The 21,273-nt window shown below is 39.8% G+C and overlaps 1 protein-coding gene across 1 annotated transcript in view; it reads right to left on the minus strand.

The window, feature by feature from the left end:
• Positions 1–2,073: 2,073 nt before the first annotated feature.
• The window catches only part of LOC113100666 (uncharacterized), an 81,425-nt gene continuing 62,225 nt past the window's right edge, over positions 2,074–21,273 (minus strand). Inside the window, exons 6-10 of the mRNA XM_026265289.1 lie at positions 6,082–6,144; positions 3,857–3,943; positions 3,637–3,665; positions 3,124–3,192; positions 2,074–2,987 (exon numbers count right to left, since the gene is read on the minus strand). Of these exons, the coding sequence (XP_026121074.1) occupies positions 2,868–2,987; positions 3,124–3,192; positions 3,637–3,665; positions 3,857–3,943; positions 6,082–6,144 (368 nt within the window). The 3' untranslated portion in view covers positions 2,074–2,867. The remainder of the gene's footprint in view (positions 2,988–3,123; positions 3,193–3,636; positions 3,666–3,856; positions 3,944–6,081; positions 6,145–21,273) is intronic.

A 21,273-nucleotide genomic window follows, 5' to 3' on the forward strand; every position in this document is an offset into this window, starting at 1 on the left:
TCGATAAACTACTATAAAATGGATTTTAAGAGGGTAGGTGATAGTAACTGAATGAGATTCAAAGGAGCTGTTGATACTCAGATGGTAAATGATTAAATTTACAATCATTAGAGATGAGCAGACCAGTACCTCCACCTCTTCAGTCAAACTGGTGGAGTGGGAAAATGAGAAATTATTGGAGAGTGCTGCAGGTGAAGCAGTGTCCTCAGGTTTGATCCAGGTCTCTGTCAGGGCTATGAGGTTTAGTCTTGATTGACTCGTACAAGAAGTAATAGTCTGTAATACAGCAGACTGGCAATTCCTGAGATCAATAGAAAAAGAAAGTATTGTATTAGTAGACATAGGGAAAGTGCACGAGCTGTTAGAATATTACTGATTACAGTGTGATGCATGGTTCGTGAGTGGTAGTGATTGTAGGGATCTGGAAACACATAGTAAGACTTGGTTATAAAGCTGACAACAGAAGATAAACAAATGGCATTATTCATGCCAGGCCAGTATCTGGTGATGTTTGAACATTTAATATGCATGAATATGTCATATGCATATTTTCACAATTATTATTTGTAGTTTCACACAAAAACAGTAACAGTATTGTTTCAAAAACTTGCACTTTGAAACAATTTTTTTTTCCATTGTTCTGAATGTGTGAGAGTTCACCCCCATCAGTCCAAACTGGGTTCAGAGATCATCAGTTGTGTGTGGGTTAAGATGCCAGTTCCTCTTCTTTCTTCAAGCGAGTTTCTTTAATAACCTCTGCAGTCAAACACACTGAGTTCTCACAGCCAGCAATAACATGTTTCCAAACCTCAACAGCGAGATCACTGCTCTGAAAATATGAGAAAGAGATGTGACGTGCGGCCGAGTATAGAAACACATACTCGGAATTTATGCTCTTCACCAAAATCATCACAAGTGCTTTCACTGGACTGTAGTTATGCTTCATGAAAATCATTACATGACAGATGCAGATGATGAAAATGAGTTTCTGTTTAATAATCATTTGACACTCAGGATAAACTGGAAGATCCAGTAGTAATGAAAAGATTAATCGTGACTTAAACTCTTAAGACCCTGCGGCCTCATGTGAGGACATTATATTTGTGTGAATTTCTCTGAGACTGTTTTAAGTCTGGATGTCCTGCACAGAGATGTCAGATGATTGGATGTTTCACCGTGAACACTTTCTCTCTTGGTCAACAAAATGTCTAAATTAATTTAGGGACACTCTTATGGAAATATGATCATATTTTGTAATTATAATTTTAATGATGTAAAAATATCATTTAAATCAAAATTTTACATTGTGTGTCATAAATCAACATCTCAGGAAAATGTGGGGTTATAAATAAAAATATGACTGAAACTATATGTTATGAAACAAGATGTTGATTTCATAGATGTGCTCATATGAGGAGACTGGGACTAAAAGTATGAGACACAACAAATGAACAGAGAAACAAATCATATTTCAATATTCTGTGAAATATTATATTTTATTATGAAATCTTGTCAATTATTACTATTTTCACTACACTTTTTTCATTACATGTTGCCCCAAAAACACATGTAAATTAGTTTTAGTTTACAGATACATATAAAACTTGTTATGGTCATTTAACACACATTTTAGAGAAAAGAAAAACAATATTGAATCATTCTGTTATAGTTGAAAATCATCTTTTATGCAAAGTTTGGTTAAAAAAAAATGTTTTGCCTATGCATGTTCATTCATGTGTGTGTGTGTGTGTTTTTACGAAATTGAGTCCTCAGAGTCCTTTGAGAGAAATTTAAGAAAGTGTTGTTACCATTGTCCTGTTACACATTTGTACACAGATACCATTCAGTGGGTTGTTACAAGTGTGTAGCTACACAAACATTAGAGCTGAAGATAATATGTACCAATGTGTACTTACACTGTGGTTACATACTATGTACACATCTAGTAACTGTGTAAGTACTAACTCTCACATAAATCATGTTAAATTATGATTTATTGAGCATATACCTTTTCGTGCACATCCGTTCCCTGGGATCGAACCCATGATAGCATGATTACATATCAAGGTATAACGCAATAATCTACCAACTGAGCTACACGAAACGCAAATCACAGTGCAAATAAAAGAGTACAAATCATTAATATGAAAAAGGGAGATGAACTAATTTTAACCATACCAGAAATGTGTATGTAACATGTTCCACTGATGCATAGGGTGGCTTCTTCTTTCCACCAATGTATGTATGTATAAATATACCAACTGATGTTAGCATGAAGTATACATTATATTTTAAACAAACCAACATGTTTCTGTACCTTGTAAGGAACTTGGTCAGTGGTATTTAAGCTATGGTCACTGTTAAAGCTTTAGAGAAACAGAGAAACAGAGAAACAGAGAAACTGAGAAACTGAGAACTGAGAAACGGAGAAACGGAGCAACGGAGAAAGAACACACAGCTGGCAAAGACAACAAGTTTCTCTCCTCTGTCTGATACAAGTTTCTCTCCTATGCCTGATACATATGTCAATAAAGATTTTTGACAAGGCAACTGGTATTCGGCCCTGTGATTGAATTATAAGGGGACAAGACTGATTTTGGATCAACAGTAATCATCTAATTTTCTGCTGGTTTTTCAAAGCAAAATTGGATTGGATTACATTCATCTAGATATAGACTTTCATATGACTAAATCTGGATCACTGGTGCTCTCCGGATCCCTAATAATAAAATAATCTGACCAGAATCAGCAATAACTACTAATAAATCAGAGCTGGTTTCTCAACATGTGATATTATTATAATGGCACTGAATGAAATCATCAGGAGTCACGGTTAATATTCCTCTGCTCGTGTGGTTTCTGTATAATTATGTGTCTGATTTGTGATGGTTCTTGTTCACAGAGGCATAAAGTTGACTGCAGTTTTCCTGAGCTCCAGCTTTTGTTCCTCTGATGGAAGCGTAAGTCACTTTATCATCACAGCGAACCTGAATCAACATCACAGTCTCTGTTTCAACCCACAGTTATTACAGAATGAGCTTTGAGCTCAATTCAAGACAGATTTATATAAGAATAAAACTAATACAGGTCATGTTGAGGGAAGATCAAGAAGTGTTTGCTCACCTTGTTCTTCTTGGCTCTGTTTTTACTGCACGCAGTAACTTCAGTATAAGTCACATCATCTGTCTGCTCCTAAACACGAGTGAAAATACATCAGATCAAGCTGTTAAAGACTCATCCATCACTACTGTGTGAAGAAGACTCATTATTTTACTGCAAATTTTTAGCTTAAATATCTGTAAAAATATCTGTAAAAAATCACACAGACATGAGGTTATGATGAAAGATCAAATTGACATGAAAATTAGCACATAACTGTCAAATATACACAGATATGAAAATATAGATTAATTACTGAAGATGAATCATATTGTTCACTGTGAGCAGGACGAATGGAAATGTTGATTGTGTCATTGTTTCCTTTATATTTCTTTCTATCTGTGAGCTTTAGATCAGAAACAGTAGAAATACACTAACTTGTGCTGATCTAATGTGAGTAATAAGAGTGTGATATTTCATAGTCAGTCTTCTGTGGAGCTTATGGTTATTAATAAATCATAGATCAACAAAACTCACCACAGAGTCATCAGTCTTTCTTCTGACATCTGAAAAATAATGACATGAGAACAGTTATGATCAAACTGTCTCTAATGAAGATGACAATCAGTTTCTAAAAGAGTCTATAATACTTCTAGTGCTGGAATAGAAACATTATTTCTGTTAACTCTATGATTTCTCATTTTATCTGAAAAACTTTGCCTGCTGTTACAGAATATGAGAAACTGTAAAAACTCACCGGCTCTTTTTTTACGAATCAGCCAAAGAATCAGAGCAGGAAGAAGAAGAGCGGCCGAAACACCGACAACAATCACAATCACAATCACTGAGAGAGAGACGATAGAAAGACACGACTGTATTACTGTGTTTCACCAAATATAGAGAGATAACAGACTACCAATAAAATGATAAATGACACATTTAACAGCATGCAGTACTTATTGTGATTTTATGGTAATTTTATTACAGCTGTGCTTTTCTCTGTTCAGTAGATATAAATTCTACATTATCTGAGAGCTTACAGTAAAAATAGTCAATTAAAATGTATTAAACAGCTGGTCGAGCAACACTGTGAACACTGCATCAATAGTACAGTGTTATTAATAATGACCTTCTCTACGGTCACTTTCACTACAGTTAGTGTGACCATTCGTGTCATTTTTACAGGACAGGTCCTTGCCAGGATTTCTATATTGCATTATATTTCCAGGTTTTTCTCTGTTTGCGCTCCTCAGATCGATCGTTGTATGACATCTATGCACCGTGAGAGCTATAGAAAGCAGATGGCTCTGTTTGAATCGCTCTCGCTGTACTTTGATTTCATTCACGATCTGTGCAGCTCTGCTTTAAGATGAACACACACACCTCATATCACTGATCTATAATAGAGAAATTCTTGCTAGTCTTGTAAATGACAAGCAGCAATCTGTTTCTGGATATATTATGTGTCAGGTAAATTAAGTCATTAACCACACGGACCCTTTAAACCCATTTGAATTTAAAGTTAAGCTTTATTTTTTATATATATATTTTTTAAACATTTATTTGACACTTGAGTAACATTTTAAATTCAGATTAGATTGAGACTTTTTGTGACACTTCAAGACGTTTCAAATATTTAAATTCGTGCCATACTTACAGTAAATCTACAGAAGAACAAATGTTTCAGCGGAGAAATAATGCTGGTTTCCGTTCTACTAATAATTAAGCTAGTGTCTGATATACAGTGTTGCTATGGACACCGGTGAATATTAGGGGATATCTGATGTAGCTGAATGCTACAATTGACCAATCAATATCAAGTTTTTTAGAGAGTTGTTTATATGAGCTGAAAGTTATAGACATGATTGTTTAAGATCGTGGGTGAGAGTGACATCTGTTTCATATTTAATAAAGTTACTTTTCACATAACAGTATTAGTTTTCATATTTAAAGATTGTAGATGAAGTACAAGAGAATGAAATAAGAAAATGAATATATAAATTACAAGTGAAGCATGTCTTGAGTTAAAGTTTGAGTTAAAGAGGACTTGATACATTTAGATTCTAGTGTGATTCTAGTGTGAATTCAGTGTCTGAAATGAAGATAGTGATTCTATTGTGAATTCCGTGTGATTCTAGTGTGAATTCAGTGTCTGAAATGAAGATAGTGTTTCTAGTGTGAATTCAGTGTGATTCTAGTGTGAATTCAGTGTCTGAAATGAAGATAGTGTTTCTAGTGTGAATTCAGTGTGATTCTAGTGTAAATTCAGTGTCTGAAATGAAGATAGTGATTCTAGTGTGAATTCAGTGTCTGAAATGAAGATAGTGATTCTAGTGTGAATTCAGTGTGATTCTAGTGTGATTCTAGTGTGAATTCAGTGTGATTTTTGTGTGAATTCAGTGTCTGAAATGAATAAAGTTATTCTAGTGTGAATTCAGTGTGATTCTATCGTTAATTCAGTGTCTGAAATGAAGATAGTGATTCTAGTGTGAATTCAGTGTGATTCTAGTGTGATTTTAGTGTGATTCTTGTGTGACTATAGTGTGAATACAGTGTGATTCTAATGTGGATTCAGTGTCTGAAATGAAGATAGTGATTCTAGTGTGAATTCAGTGTGATTCTAATGTGATTCTAGTGTAAATTCATTGTCTGAAATGAAGATTTCAAATGATGAATCATATTGTTCACTGTGAGCAGGACGAATGGAAATGTTGATTGTGTCATTGGTTCTTTTATATTTATTTCTATCTGTGAGCTTTAGATCAGAAACAGTAGAAATACACTAACCTGGCCTGATCTATTGAGACTAATAAGAGTGTGATATTTCAGAGTCAGTCTTCTGTGGAGCTGACTCTGAAATTGTCTGAAATGAAGATAGTGATTCTAGTGTGATTTCAGTGACTCAAGTGTTATTCTAGTGTGAATTCAGTGTGATTCTAGTGTGAATTTAGTGTCTGAAATGAGAAGGATATACAAACACACCCTGATTCTGAAAGATTGGTGCGATGTCTGGATTCAGTGTTGTTTCTGTAGTTGAAGTTACAACTATTAAAACATAATGGAAATAGAAATATCATACATTAGTGCATGAAGACAGCATTAAGACATTTCTTTAACACAGTGCTGTAGTCCAGAAGTTTATAACAGTTATGCTGCTAAAAGCTGTCCACACTGACATGGAATGACTTTGTATGTTTAATAAATGCTCACTTTATGAGTTTAAACATTTAAACATCTAACCCTCAATTCTATAATTGACATACAATGAAAAATGTTTACATCAGCTGTTATATGGGGATAATAATACAGAACTGCATCCATACCCTGTTTATCAGTAAATCCAGATGGGTGTGCAGCTGCAGTCCTCTCAGAGTTTGGGGTGTTTAATGATTTCGGATTTTCTGTACAAATAAAGGATGCATTTTTAGTTCACATACACCACATTTTGGAAAAAAACATTTTATGGTTTAGATCACTACTATTTCACAATGTCAATATGTATGAAACCGTCAGAGAGTCAAACTGATGTCTGAAAGTTTTCTCTAATCTTCATTTGTTTGAAAAGAGTGTTTCCCAGAACAGGCCATGTGTCCAATGATAAATGTCAAGGCCTTTAACATTTAAAGAAGTCTTTTTTTTCTGTAAAGCTGTTAGGGGATCAGGAGTTAAATAGAGGATCTTATAGAGCTGATGTATCTGATGTCTCGAACCGTTATTCATTATCTCAGTCAGTTATCATTATTAGACAATTAATGCACTCAAACAATGAAACATTATAAAATAAAGATAATTGTGAACAATTCACATATCAGGCTATACAAATATTGCCTACTGCCATTACTGCGTGCCTGTGAAGTGTGACGGTGTGACACTTGCCAGTGACCTCTAATGACATTTCAATGAAAGTGGATCCTGCTCATTAAAGAAAATGTCTGGTGAAAGGGAACATTGGGTAGATGATGTCAGGCAGTGGCCAAAACTAACTAATAAAGGTAATTTATTGACAACATAATGTAATAATGTTAAAATTTTTTAATGCAATTAAGAAGTGTATTAATTGATGACAACAATAAAAACCGAATGGTGTCATTACTAGCTGTGTTGCTAATATGTTCACAAGCTTCACACGTTTCAAATAACTATTAAGCAATCCTTAAAAATATTCTTGTTTGTCAAAATCCGACCGACACTGTCCATTTAGGACCGACCCAATTAATAATTTTTCCCCTTTTAGTCCAACCAACTTGCCGATTGTAAATGCGTTAAGACCCACAGATTTCTTTTTACTCTTCAAACAACTAATACAAATGCAATAAAATGTGAGACACACACAACTGACGCTTTTCACACGCTCTCAAGCCACACATCCATTTTCTCCGTTCGACCGGTAAATCTGTGTAATCCGTATGGCTGTAAACATGGGCAGTCAATGTGCAACAAAGGTTCGTGAATTTCACAAATGGTTTCATTCCAGGACTGTAGTTTTGTGCTGTTGTTAAAACAGCCAACCACATAACACGCTCTTCTCGGCTTCACTGGACAGCATATGTAACGTTACTAAAAAACGAAATAAAAATAAGTTTTCGTACAGCTAAAATCTGCTACAGCCACCTACAGGACCAACACGCTACTTCTGCTAATACCTTAGCAGCAAGGCACGCAGTAATGGCGGCGCTGCTTTACTTCCTTGTTTCGCCGGATTTGTGTATATCTAAAAAAATGATTTTGCCTTGACACAGACTGCATGTTTTATTTTGGATATAGTGGTCAAACATGAAAAACATATTTTCCACATTTCCAGGAAAAAAAATTTAATTTGTTTGTTTTAAAAAACAGATTCCAGTAAATTCATGTAAGTAATTTAGTTATGTAACCCACTCAAATAATTGAGTTGATGGAAGATTTGTGTCAATGTTTCTATTAATTGAGAATTTATTTTTTCATGTATGTATTTTATTTTTCTTGCTTAATGCTTAGCATGTTCAGGCATGCAAAGTATATTTATCTTTTGTATACATGTATTTAATTTTTGCGAAAACAGAATTAACCATTAAAACAGTGCGTCTACGGATGCTGACGTCACTTACATGCCAGCTTGTGGTGAGCGCGATATGAGCCGCATTTCAACTGCTGCTTAATCTTTCTGATTTAATTTCTTCTTTTAATGTAACGTATGCCTGAAATGTTTTGTTGCATTAGTGATCATTGGATACTGTGCTTGCTTGTTGAGATCTGACTGTTTCGTCATGTCGTGGTCATTTTGGATTCGTGACTAGAGGGGAGAAATTAGTTGGATTTCACTACAGATGGTTCATTCGTAAGGAAACATTCTGTGTTTCCCGAGTTCATGCTTACATATAATAATCTGAGGTAAGGTATGCGTGTTAGTGATGTGTCGTTCTTGAACGATTCGTTCATTTTGAATGAATCTTTAATGTGACTCGGTGAGAACGAGTCGTCTCGGGGGCTGATTCGTTCAGTCGCGCATGCGCAATATTCTATAGTTTCTGTTCGGCTAGCAGTAATCAGGGGGACAGGGTTTCATTTTTTTTTTAAGCACCCCTAGGCGCCGCCATTGGCTAGCGGACACCCCCCCCCCCCCTGCTGTTAGCATTCCATTGAATCCCATTCATTTTGGCGTCATTTTGACAGTGAATAACTTTAAATCTGAGGCGTTTAAAGACTCCATTTGTCCATTAATTATTTCTAAAGAAACACGAAAATGTATAAAAGGCCCATTAACTTGCATCTTACGTTATTGTCCCGTAGAAGCAGTTTTTGTAAAAAATAGGCAAACGATTGTGTCATAACCTGCGACTCTGTGTTGCACAGTAGATAAATTACCATATGGACAAGATGAGAAGCTCGTAGACAATCTTTTACTGTCTATGAGGCAATCGTGGGGACTGGGAGGCATAAAGTCAAGGGAGAAGCCCATGCAGAGTACATAAAAAGACACAGGAAAAAATTATTCAACAACGTCTGGAAGATTCGGTGAATGATTCAGTTTTTTCTTGGCACATCGATTAGAAGACTTACAATTGTCAGACAGGTTGCTCATGTGACCTCTATGTCATCAAGTTCAGTTTGAGTCTGAGCAGTACGCTCGACCCCCAGGAAGTGCGTACTTCTAATTGACTTCACTTGTCTATTTATGTTGAATTCAATGGGGTCGCTGTGTCCATTTCTTTTACTGTCTATGGTAGTAATTCACCTGTGCCAGTCAATGCAGTCTGAGCCGGAGAGAGAATTGATTAGTTCATCTTTCGGGTCTTCAGGTTGTTCGTTCTTTTGTTGTTGTTTTTTTTTTAAGTGGATTCTAATCTTCAAAAATGATCTTGTTGTATGATTTATGTCTTTTGAGTTCACCCTTCAGATTAGACTATAGAACTGTAGTGTTACTTGTTTAGGATTCAAAATGTTATTTGCTTTTAATTTATGTCATTATGTCCTTTTTGAGAAATCTTCTTGTACATATTTTAGACCAAAATTTCAAGTCTGCCTCGGAAAAGCAATTATTATTCCAGCAAACTCAAAATTAGATTAAAAATGAACAAACTAGGCTATAAATACTTTGCATTGTAGACTTGGATTATTATATTATTATATAGCCTAGTGTTTATTTACTGATAGACAGTCAAAAAGACAAATTCATCAATATTTTATTTATAACAGGGTTTTATTTATTTATAAAATAATAACACACCACAGATCCTGAAGAAACTGTAACAAAAACACAGTGACAGAAATGTCAGTAATAACGTGCGGGGCTGTCACGTGATTAAGGAACGACTCGACCCAAAAGACTCAAGAGATGAACTAATCAATTCTCTTTCCGGCTCTGACAGCATTGGTTTAGTGTATGGGTCTGTCACGTGATTAAGATGACTCGACCCGAAGACTTGTCAGACAAGAGGTGAGGTGAGCTAAACACAGACTGAAGACCCAGGTTAACAATGAATTAATATTTTCTGTATCTTATAGCATTTTAGTTTTGTATTGTTTGTAGTGTGATCAATGTTTGCAGCCCTCGTATGTCCAATATTACTCAAGTAATTTTGTGTGTTAAACACTTATCACGGCTAAATCCTTGTTTACTTCCACCTCAACTATGGGAAGTATATGTATTTTGCAGTGACTTGGGCTCTTTCCTATGGTTTGTGCTGACCTTTCCATCGTCCAGCGTGTTATCTTCAAACCACCAAGAGCTCACTCAAAACTCATCAACTCTTCCGTAAGATCCTTCGTTGAACTACATCCAAGAAAACCCTCTCAGAGAAACACCATTGCATAGCAACCCGCAATCCAAGAAGTCTCACGAACGAAGCTCCACCCGGCAAAGCCAACCAACCACTCACCATCGATTGCTGTCCCTCAGAACGCATCCTCGACCGACTGTTTGAATGAATGTTTGTGTGTTTTCATTAGTTTAGTTTGTGTGTTTTAGAGTAGTTCAATAAAGCCTTGTTTGATTTTACATACCAGTGTCTTGTGCTCTGTGCTTACAAGTTACTGCCTTAAACTGTAGATTCTGTTACCTTGCTCATAATCAGTTACCATAATTTAATATTATTACCGTAGGCCACGGGATAATATTTTGTCCAGAATTGATAAAATACCCTAACCTCAACTTATCGGTGGACGGATAGTTGATAGTGTTTAATATTAATTCTGAATAATTTGCATACTAATTCGGTTCTTATTTACTTTAATTCAATCCCCTTTGAGTTATATTGATCTTAATTTACAAAGCTTTTTTGCAAAGAAAACAAAAATAGCAACTTTATTCAACAATTCTTCTCCAAATCACATATTCCGCCATTATCGAGAGTAACAAGAGGCATGGACATTGCTTTCCTCTGCGTGTAATCAAGGCTCAGTGCATGCGTGTTCTAGGTCAGCAGCACCATGCGCATGCATTATTTACGTGCTGTTGATAATGGTGGAAGATGCGATTTGGAGAAGAATTGTTGAATTAAGTCGCTGTTTTGGTTTTCTTTGCACAAAATCGTATTCTTGTAGCTTTGTAAAATTACGGTTGAACCACTGATGTCACGTGGACGGTTTTACTGATGTCCTTATTACGACTCTGGGTCTGGGAATGTTCCAGTTCTGTTGCTTACCAGGGTCAGAAAGCTCTCAGATTTCATCAAAAATATCTTAATATTGTGTTCTAAAGATGACTGAAGATCTTGCAGGTTTAGAACGACATGAAGGTTGAGCAGTTAATAATAGAATTTTAATTTTTGGGTAAACTATCCCTTTAATTGGGAATATTGCTAAACTCTGCAGGACAGTGGCTTTCTGTGCTGTTCTGGCCCAGTACCATTTTCCTCTGTAATGTTTGTTAGAATCCCATCTTGACTGCTTGCCTGTATCTCACATGACGAGATGAATGACTGGATTATTATTTTTTTTTTTTACTTGTAATTTTAGAAGAAAAAAAACAAAGGTTAAAGTTGGTTGTTTTCATCTTCAGACTAATGAAATTGAACTATCCAAATGAAGACTCTAGCAGTATGGAGTATATGGTGATTTTTTTATTTTTTTTATTATTCACGTTTGATAAATGATTTGTTAAATTTAATACACAAGAATTTGAGTTCTCCATGCTTTTAAATACTTCTAGGATACAGAGGTTGCCAGCAATCAGGAGGTGATCCAGAAGACTCGTGGGAATCTATTTGAGGTGCATCATTGAAGACAGTCCAGCAGATGTTGGAGTTTTACAGAATTCTTCAAGACCTATAGCAGTTTACAGTCTGCAAAACCATGTTTCTGGGACTTATATATGAACTGAACTTGAGCAACCCTCCTGAACTCAGGTACACATTTGGAATACTGAAGAAGTTATTTCTGGAGCCAGTTCCTGTTCCTGGAATAAGGTTTGATTGGTTACCCATGCATGCCAATTAGAAAATGAGTAGATGTGGATTCAACTGTATTTAAATGTAATTATCAATGAAGATTCGGGAGGAGCGCGTCAGATACTTAGCCTAATCATCACAGGTGGACCACAATCAAGTAATCAATCCCACAGTATAAATATCGCTGACTTACCTCTATCCATTGACGGTTTATCAGCATGCTGGTTCGCCTCGTCAGTCACCTTATCACAGACCCAATTTTCGTACCAACGAAGAGTGCTACACAGGGGATTTATAAGACCTGCTGCTTTTGCCGGACCCGAGATCATTTCTACCCAGCCAAACACGGCCGTTGAGCAGCATTAAGCGTCATCGCGACAGCTGCTATCCTCGCCAAGCCACACATCGTGGCCAATAGACCGTGCAACTCCGAGCTTGCCTGCTCGATACACGATCGCGCCGCCCGAGACCGAGCTCTCGTCGAGCGCTGGATTGCAGCAGAAAGAATCCAACCACGGTTCAGCCTTTCACCACGGCGTTCCGGCCGAGTGGCAGTTTGAGGCCGCTTCCTCTAGCGGCGCGCAGACTAATACATTTCCAGGCGAAGACGCTAAAAAAACAGGTTCTTCTTTTTCTTCATTGGATTTTTACGGCAGTTTGCATTCAAAGTGTTGCATCTAAAAGCAGTTTTGCGGCTAAAGTTTTGTTCCGTCTTCTTCTAGTAGTGTTTTACGGAGGTTTTGGCAAACCAACGTAAAGGTGCATTACCGCCACCCGCTGATCCGGGGTGTGGATTCCGCATAGATTTGGACTACAGATACACCGTTCCGTCGGATGATGATGCCACTTTTTAACCACGAAGCCAAAGGCATTAGGTTAGATTATTGTAATGCCTCGTTCTCAGGCCTTCCAGCTAAATCGTTGAGCAAGCTTCAGTATACAAATTCTGCCGCACGCTTGTACTTCTCCTCGCGAACACATTACACCGGTTCTTTCACAATTACACGGGCTTCCCGTAAACATGAGAATTGATTTTAAAATTCTTATCTTAACATACAAGGCACTTCATGGGACTGCACCTGAGTATTTTTGTGAACTCATCAGTCCTGATATTCCATCACGCTCTCTTCGCTCTACTAACTCTTCACTTCACCAGCCATAATGTGAGCTAAAGACCATGGGGAAAGAGCCTTTTCATATAAAGCCCCTACGCTATGGTATGTACTTCTTCTGCATGCACCTATGTTGGGCGATTTTTGTTGATTAAGTCACATTTATTCAAGACCGTCTGTCTTTAATGAATTATTGTATGTAAGTCTCTGGATAAAAGCGCCTGCTAAATGCTTAATTTAATTTAAAAATTTTCATTTGCATGCAAGTCTTCTGGTAGGACCAAATCATTTAGGGACCTATTTTACCATTCACTGGCGTGATCACTCAAAATTAATCTAAAACGCATCTGCCCTCGTGTTTTGATGCAGGATAGCAAGCATGAGTAAAATTACCATCGCCTTTTAAGGACCGTAATACGGAAAACCGGAAAGTAAGTCTCTTTAGAAACCACTTGGAAGCAAATAGCACATAACTGCCGTTAACCCATTTGCTGCAAGCATCGCCAACGGCCCCAGTCTATGTTTCGTTTTCACAGCACGTTAAACATCACTCTCTTACTTGATCTGGATAAGCCGCGCATCAATTGAAGTCCAAAGACTTTGGCTTTTATATCTGACCAATATTTCGATAAAACATAATTCCAGTGATTAATTTTCCATCATGTCAGGAAAACTATTCCTATTCCTGAACGGTAAACGTCAAAGTGTTAGCTCGTGGACAAATGTTGATCATGGATCTAGTCAGAAAGAATCATGAACAGAAACATCTTTATTTTGGGTATATAATTTCTGCCTCCATGCCAAAAATGGGGGGTATCTTGTAAGGGGTTAACGTTACTGCTATAATCATGTCTTTCGGTACAACGCCTTACAAGACTAAACATGCTCAATCATTTCCAAAAGCCTCTGTTTCCACAGTCCATAATACAACGTGAAAACAGCGTTCCAAACGTATCCACTCGGGAGTCCGTCTAAAGAGCCCGGAGGCCAAATGAGAGGAAAGATGCTTTTCCAACAGGAACATAATAAGGTGGACAAGGCCTGAGGAATCGTCAAATCAGGCAACAAATTGCTAAGCTGGTAACACAGTAGGCTACCCATCCATTTTTAGCTTGCCCCATCAAATATTACTAACACTTTTTACTCTTCCCACAGCCAACATCTACAGCAGCCGAAGCAAGTAGCCTTTCATGTACCTCCTCACTGCCGCAGCAGTGTCTGCTCCCGCAGGGGCCTTTCCTGTACCTCCCCACCGCCGCTGCAGTGTCTGCTCCTGCAGGAGCCTTTCTTGTACCTCCCCACCGCCGCTGGAGGGTCTGCTCCCGCAGGAGCCTTTCCTGTATCTCCCCACCGCCGCTGCAGTGTCTGCTCCCGTAGGAGCCTTTCCCGTATCTCCCCACTGCCGCTGCAGTGTCTGCTCCCGCAGGAGCCTTTTCCGTATCTCCCCACTGCCGCAGCAGTGTCTGCTCCCGCAGGAGCCTTTCCCGTATCTCCCCACTGCCGCAGCAGTGTCTGCTCCCGCAGGAGCCTTTCCCGTTCTCCCCACTGCCGCAGCAGTGTCTGCTCCCGCAGGAGCCCTTCCTATACCTTCTCACTGCTGTGCAGTGTCTGCTCCCGCAGGAGCCTTCCTACACCTTCTCCCTGCTGTGCAGTGTCTGCTCCCGCAGGAGCCTTCCTACACCTCCTCACTGCCGCGCAGTGTCTGCTCCCGCAGGAGCCTTTCCTGTACCTCCACACTGCCGTAGCAGTGTCTGCTCCCGCAGGAGCCTTTCCCGTTCTCCCCACTGCTGTTGCAGCGTCTGCTCCCGCAGGAGCCTTTCCTACACTTAAATATATATAAAAAAAAAAAAAAAAAAAAAAAAAAAAAAAAATACCACACATCACCTCCGCCTAAAGGCATGCCATGCATCTGAGGTTGCGGTGATAGCATCATGTATCGACAATAGCCAAGACGATATTAGGCCCATTCTCCAACCAACGTTTTTTATAATAATCATTAGGCGGCCTACCTTAATTCGGCCTACCTTAATTAATCAAACCGCTCCGTTATCGCATCTCAGCACTGCATTTCCCGCTCGCCCGTGCCCTCAAAGGACGATGTGAGCCCGTAGGTTTAAAAAAAAAAAAAAAAAAAAAAAAAAAAATCATTGGACAAGCGAGATGATCGTAGTGCCGACTACATGAACTAGCAGTATTTAAATATAGTATTTATACTTAATACCAGTGTATCAGTACTTCCGAAAGTATATATATTTTTTTTTGATTATGGGCGATTCCATAGGCTCTTTTCGTGCACCTGCATGGTCAAAATGGTAAATAGTAAGCTCAGACAGTATAAAGAATCTTTCTCTTACTCCACCCATGCACGATTACATCGTCGATATGTACCATCGATCTCACGTGCTGACAATGACCACATCGCCGATACATGGCACCCATTTGGGGTACACTGGCACAGGAAATCCTAATTTATTTTTGCACGCTTAATTTCGGATACTATGACTGCACCAAGATTTTTTCGGACTCATTATCGGAAGCAGCTCATTGGATGTGCTAAACAATTATCCAAGTAAGCCTCACAGCGTCTACCCTCGTAGACAAATAAATCATCCTTAGTATCGAACTCCCTGCCAGGCGCTGCAAGAGGGCTCCCGGTTGAACCAACCTTTGCCTTCTCCATTCAACTATTATAAATCATCCTTAGTATCAAACTCCCTGCCAGGCGCTGCAAGAGGGCTCCCGGTTGAACCAACCTTTGCCTTCTCCATTCAACTATCAGCAAAGCTTACTCGTTTGACAACGCAAATATTCAAATCCTGCCAGATGCTTTCCCACTTAATCAATCTTGGACTTTCCATCCAACCACCAGCGAAGCTTACCCGATTAAAAAAAAAAAAAAAAAAAAGCGACATTTACCTATCGAACACCAATGAGTACATTGCAGCCCAAATAAATTTTCCCTTCGATGGCAAGATGTACCCATTCAATACCGCAAGTTACGCTTTCGCCGAACACTAACGGGCTCTTCACAGATAAAACAATCTCAATTTTCCCTCCGATGGCTGGAGAGACTACCCATCTGGTGTCGCAAATTTTAATAAATATAATAAATGAAAATACAAATAAATATAGAAAATAAATAAATAAATAAATAATAAATAAAAAGACACCGGATGCTGGCCATAGCCTCCCGACCAGATAACCTTACCTTTTTTCAATCCTATGGCCGGCAAGGCTTCTCTCTTCGATGCCAAGAGCTTGAGCTCCCATCGGATGCTGACGAGAGCCTCCCGGCCAGACAACCTCACCTTTTCCATTCTGCGGCCAACAAGGCTTACCCGTTCGTTGCCTGGAGCTCACACTCCCTTCGGACGTAGGTGAAAGCCCCCGGCTACCTGCTTTTCCATTTCTGTCTTTCGTACGGAGAAGTTTACCCGCCCAACGCATGGAGTTAAGGCTCCCATCTAACGTAGGCGAGAGCTTCCCGGCTAGACAACCTTACCTTTTCCGTCCTTTGGCCAGCGAGGCTTAACCGTTCTATCCGGGAGCTAAGCTCCTGTCGGACGAAGGTAAGAGCCTCCCGGCCGGACAACCTTTTCCGTCCTTCAGCCAGAGAGGTTTACCCGTTCGATTCCTGGAGCTAAGCTCCTATCGGACGTCGGTCCGAGCCTCCTGGCTAGACAACCTGACCTTTTCCACCCTTGGCCAGCGAGGCTTACCCGTCCGATGTGAGTGCTCCCATCGGACGCCGGCGACAGCCTCCTGGCCAGCCAACCACGACCCTACTGTGTGTTTCAGGTTACTAACCTACAAGCAAGCTGCTTAAATGCTGCAAGTACCTAACACACAATAAACTCTCCTTCCTTCCTATGGTCACCAAGGCTAAACCGTCTCTTGCCAGGAGTAGCAAACTCCCTTAAACGCCGACGACAGCCTAACGACCACGCAAACTTACCTTTTCCAACCTACGGCCTGCGAGGCTCACCCAGTTTGTCCCCGCCGGACGCTGGCAAGAGCCTCCTGGCCACCTATCGTTACCTTTTCTGTCCGCCATCCGGAGAGGCTTACCCGTTCGATGCGCGTGCTCCCTTCGGACGCCGGCGAGAGCCTCCCGGTTAGACAACCTTACCTTTTCCTTTTCTATGGTCAGCGAGGCTTACCCGTTCGATGTGTGTGCTCCCTTCGGACGCTGGCGAGAGCCTCCTGGTCAGACTTGCTTTACGTTTCCACCCTACGGTCGGCGAGGCTTACCCGTTCGATGTGTGTGCTCCCTTCGAACGTCGGCAACAGTCTCCCGGCCACACAACTTACCTTTCCATTTGACGGTAGGCGAGGCTTAACCGTCCGACGCCACGAGTCTCGTCCTCTCGCCAAATCCTGCAAAAAAAAAAAAAAAAAAAAAAACCTACCCTCAGCTACTCTCACATCTTTTAACCCCGTCTGGCGAGGCTTACCCGTTCGATGTTCTGAGTTTGAGGCCCCATCGGATGCTGCGAGAGTCCTCCCAGTCGGGTTTTCCTTTCCAACCCTCCCCGTCCGCCGAGGCTTACCCGTCTGTCGCGTGCGCTCCCTTCAGACGTCTGGCGAGAGTCTCCCGGACGGGCCTATGCTTGCCAGCCGATGCCGTGAGTCGGGATCTCCCTTCGGATGTTGCCAGAGTCCTCCTTGTCGGCTGGCCCAAAAGCTTTTTATCTGCCTAACCGAGAGGACCCAGACGTCCGTCATCCTGAGTCTCAATCTCCTGTCGGAGGCTTCATGGGCCCTCTCGGTCAGCGTTAGGCCCTTCACCCACTGAATAGCAGGGGCTATCAGCCAGTAGGGCCCGTACGCCGACACCGTGACCTATTCCGGTCGAGGCAACTCGGGTCCTCCCGGTCGGGCACCACAACCACGCCGCTCCTCCTCATCGGCCGGCAGGGCTCACCGATCCAACGCCAAAAAACTCCAGTTGAGCATCGGCCCGAGCCCTACCGACCGGGCGCCAACAACCACGTAGTTCACTAGCTGCAGCTGGTAGGGCCTACTCTCTCAACGCCCAAGTCGCTCCCTCCGGAGTACGTAGGCCCTTCCAGCCTGCCAACGAGATAACTTCTCAGAAACCAAATCAGCCCCCGCCAGTACTCTGCTTTTTGGGGGGCATTCTTTAAACTGGCGGCTGTCCTCCTGTACATTTGCCTTTTTGGGGGGTACTCTAGCTTCGGGCAATTCCCGAGCTCGGAGCCCTTCCCCGGACAGCACGCCAAATACGCATACCATACCTCAGCTAATTATATGTAAGCGTGAACTAGTGAAATGTAATTATCAATGAAGATTCGGGAGGAGCGCGTCAGATACTTAGCCTAATCATCACAGGTGGACCACAATCAAGTAATCAATCCCACAGTATAAATATCGCTGACTTACCTCTATCCATTGACGGTTTATCAGCATCCCTCCTCCACCCCATCTCCTCACTTCAAGTTCACTTTACAATATACGGGGAAGGGGGGGTACTCTAGCTTCGGGCAATTCCCGAGCTCGGAGCCCTTCCCCGGACAGCACGCCAAATACGCATACCATACCTCAGCTAATTATATGTAAGCGTGAACTAGTGAACTGTGTAATTATTTATTGCCTGTTAACAACAATACACTTTGATCATTTGTGACATCTTGTCTTTTTACTCATTACTCAATTTATTTAGACTCAAGACAAATCACACAAAAAATGCTTTGTTTGAAGGGAGTAACTTCAAATAGAAAACATTTAAAGTAACCAGAACTAATTGTGTGGAACCACTGTCCATAATTTAAATGAGTAATTTGAAAGAAACCTCCTTATGTTGATAGAGTGAAACAAATTTGGCTAGATTGTAATAAACCAAAAACATGTTGAGTTAACTTAACCAGTTTAAGTTGAAGCAAAGTGAATAAATTGAGTTGGTTGGACATTAATATTTCACATAGATTCTTCCTCGTTCGATTGTGTTGTCACACCTCAAGGAGTTTGCATAGATTCAAACAATTCCATTAATGTTATCAAAACACAATATGGTTGTGTGGAACCACTGTCCATAATTAAATTATGAACACATGATAGTTAAAAATATATAGCCTGAATACACTGTAAGTTGCTTTGGATAAAAGAATCTGCTAAATGCATACATTTTAATTTTAATTGAATTAAGTAAGTTTAAAGAGTAATTTTTTGAGTGTATTAGCATAACACCATTTTGGAGAATATGAGCTGAACTCCAACTGCATACGCTCTTCTGTGTCAGCCGCACTGCACTGATGTGATGTTTTCTTTCAAATCAAAGCGTAAATACACGCAGAAATCTTATCCTTGTGGCACAGCTGAAACAGAAACAGTGCAACGCAGTTTGAGTTTAGCACATATTCTCCAAAATGGTGATTGGGGGAGACACAGAGGAGAGTAATTGTTGTATAAAAAACTTTTTTTTTTTTTTTTTTTTTTTATTCACGTAAAAAAAATTATTATGTTGTCACTTCATAACATTACAGTTGAATCACTGATGGCAGATGGAGTATTCTGACAATGTTTTTTATAATTTTCTGGACCTTGACAGTGATATTTACCTGGCAGTCTATGGGACAGTCACAAGCCTCCCGGGTTTCATCCAAAATATCTTAAATTGTGTTTTGAAGAAGAACAAAGCTTTTATGGGTTTGGAACGACATGGGGATAAGTGATTAATGACAATTTTCATTTTGGGGTGGAGTATCCCTTTAAGTTAGATCTGTCCTTTTTAACAAAATAATAAAAACAACAAGAAGATATGAATAAATGAATCACATAAATCTTGCACCTGTTTATAATGTACAGTACATTATTAATCTGTGTTTCAGTGCGTGTGTGTGTGAGGGGGAAGAGAGAGAGAGAGAGAGAGAGAGAGAGAGAGAGAGAGAGAGGGGTGATTTGATTTTTTCTCCCCATAAATTATCCATAGGCTTCTCATTCAAAGAGTAAAACTGAAGACCAGTTATTACTGTACACATGCTACTGCCAAAATAAAACAGTGAATAACCAACATGCATTCCACTTGCAAAAAAACTACTCATACTGCTCATTGTATTTTTTATTTTAATGCAGCCAAATTCTCAATAAAGCTGTTTACATTGTTATATTTTTCTGTTTCTGTTGAAAGACAAAGGTATGAATTATGAAATAGTGACTGAAAGTGGCACATTAAGACTACCAGCTCTCCGTTAGATGTTAATCTGATTGATTTATAATCATGACATTGACTAATCAAATATACATAAGATAAAGACAATGAGTGTGCTGTGATTTTGGCTATATTTGCATGTAGAATAGAGTGAGAAGTGACAGAATATCTTGTTAAATGGGAAGTCATGGCCTAATGGTTAGAGGGTTGGACTCCCAATCGAAGGGTTGTGGGTTCTAGTCTCGGGCCGGATGGAATTGTGGGTGGGGGGAGTGCATGAACAGCTCTCTATCCACCTTCAATACCACGACTTAGGTGCCCTTGAGCAAGGCATCGAACCCCCAACTGCTCCCCGGGCGCCACAGCATAAATGGCTGCCCACTGCTCCGGGTGTGTGCTCACAGTGTGTGTGTGTTCACTGCTCTGTGTGTGTGCATTTCGGATGGGTTAAATGCAGAGCACAAATTCTGAGTATGGGTCACCATACTTGGCTGAATATTTCACTTTCACTTTCACTTGTTAATCAGAATATCTGGGAGCTCTCGCTCGTGCAGCTGTACTGGAGAGTGAAGAGACTAAATAAGGTTTGACCAAGAACTCAGGAGCTTTATTTGTTTATTTATTTTGGAAAAAAGTCTCTAAATCTATCGCCAAACTCATACGGCAACACTGCGCACGCTCTGCTTGCTGCTGGGTCACTTGTTGTTGCAGTACGTTTATAAAAAAATAAAAAAAATAAAAAAAAATCACAACGATATTTGTTGAAAGATGAAAAGACAATAAATACGTGACTTATTTCAAGTAATTTAACTCAAGTCCAAGTCAAGTCTCAAATCATGAATACCAAGTCAAAGTCAAGTATTTTATGAATATTGGTCAAGCAAGTCTCAAGTCCTAAAATATGCAACTTATGTCTGACTCGAGTCAAGTCCCTCGAGTCCCCCAGCTCTAGTTCCTGAATGTTTAACATTATATTTGTTGCATACATATCTTAAGTAGACAACTTTAATCTCTAATAACTCCATTC

This window comes from Carassius auratus, unplaced genomic scaffold (assembly GCF_003368295.1).
Source record: "Carassius auratus strain Wakin unplaced genomic scaffold, ASM336829v1 scaf_tig00217329, whole genome shotgun sequence".
Taxonomy (NCBI): Eukaryota; Metazoa; Chordata; class Actinopteri; order Cypriniformes; family Cyprinidae; genus Carassius; species Carassius auratus.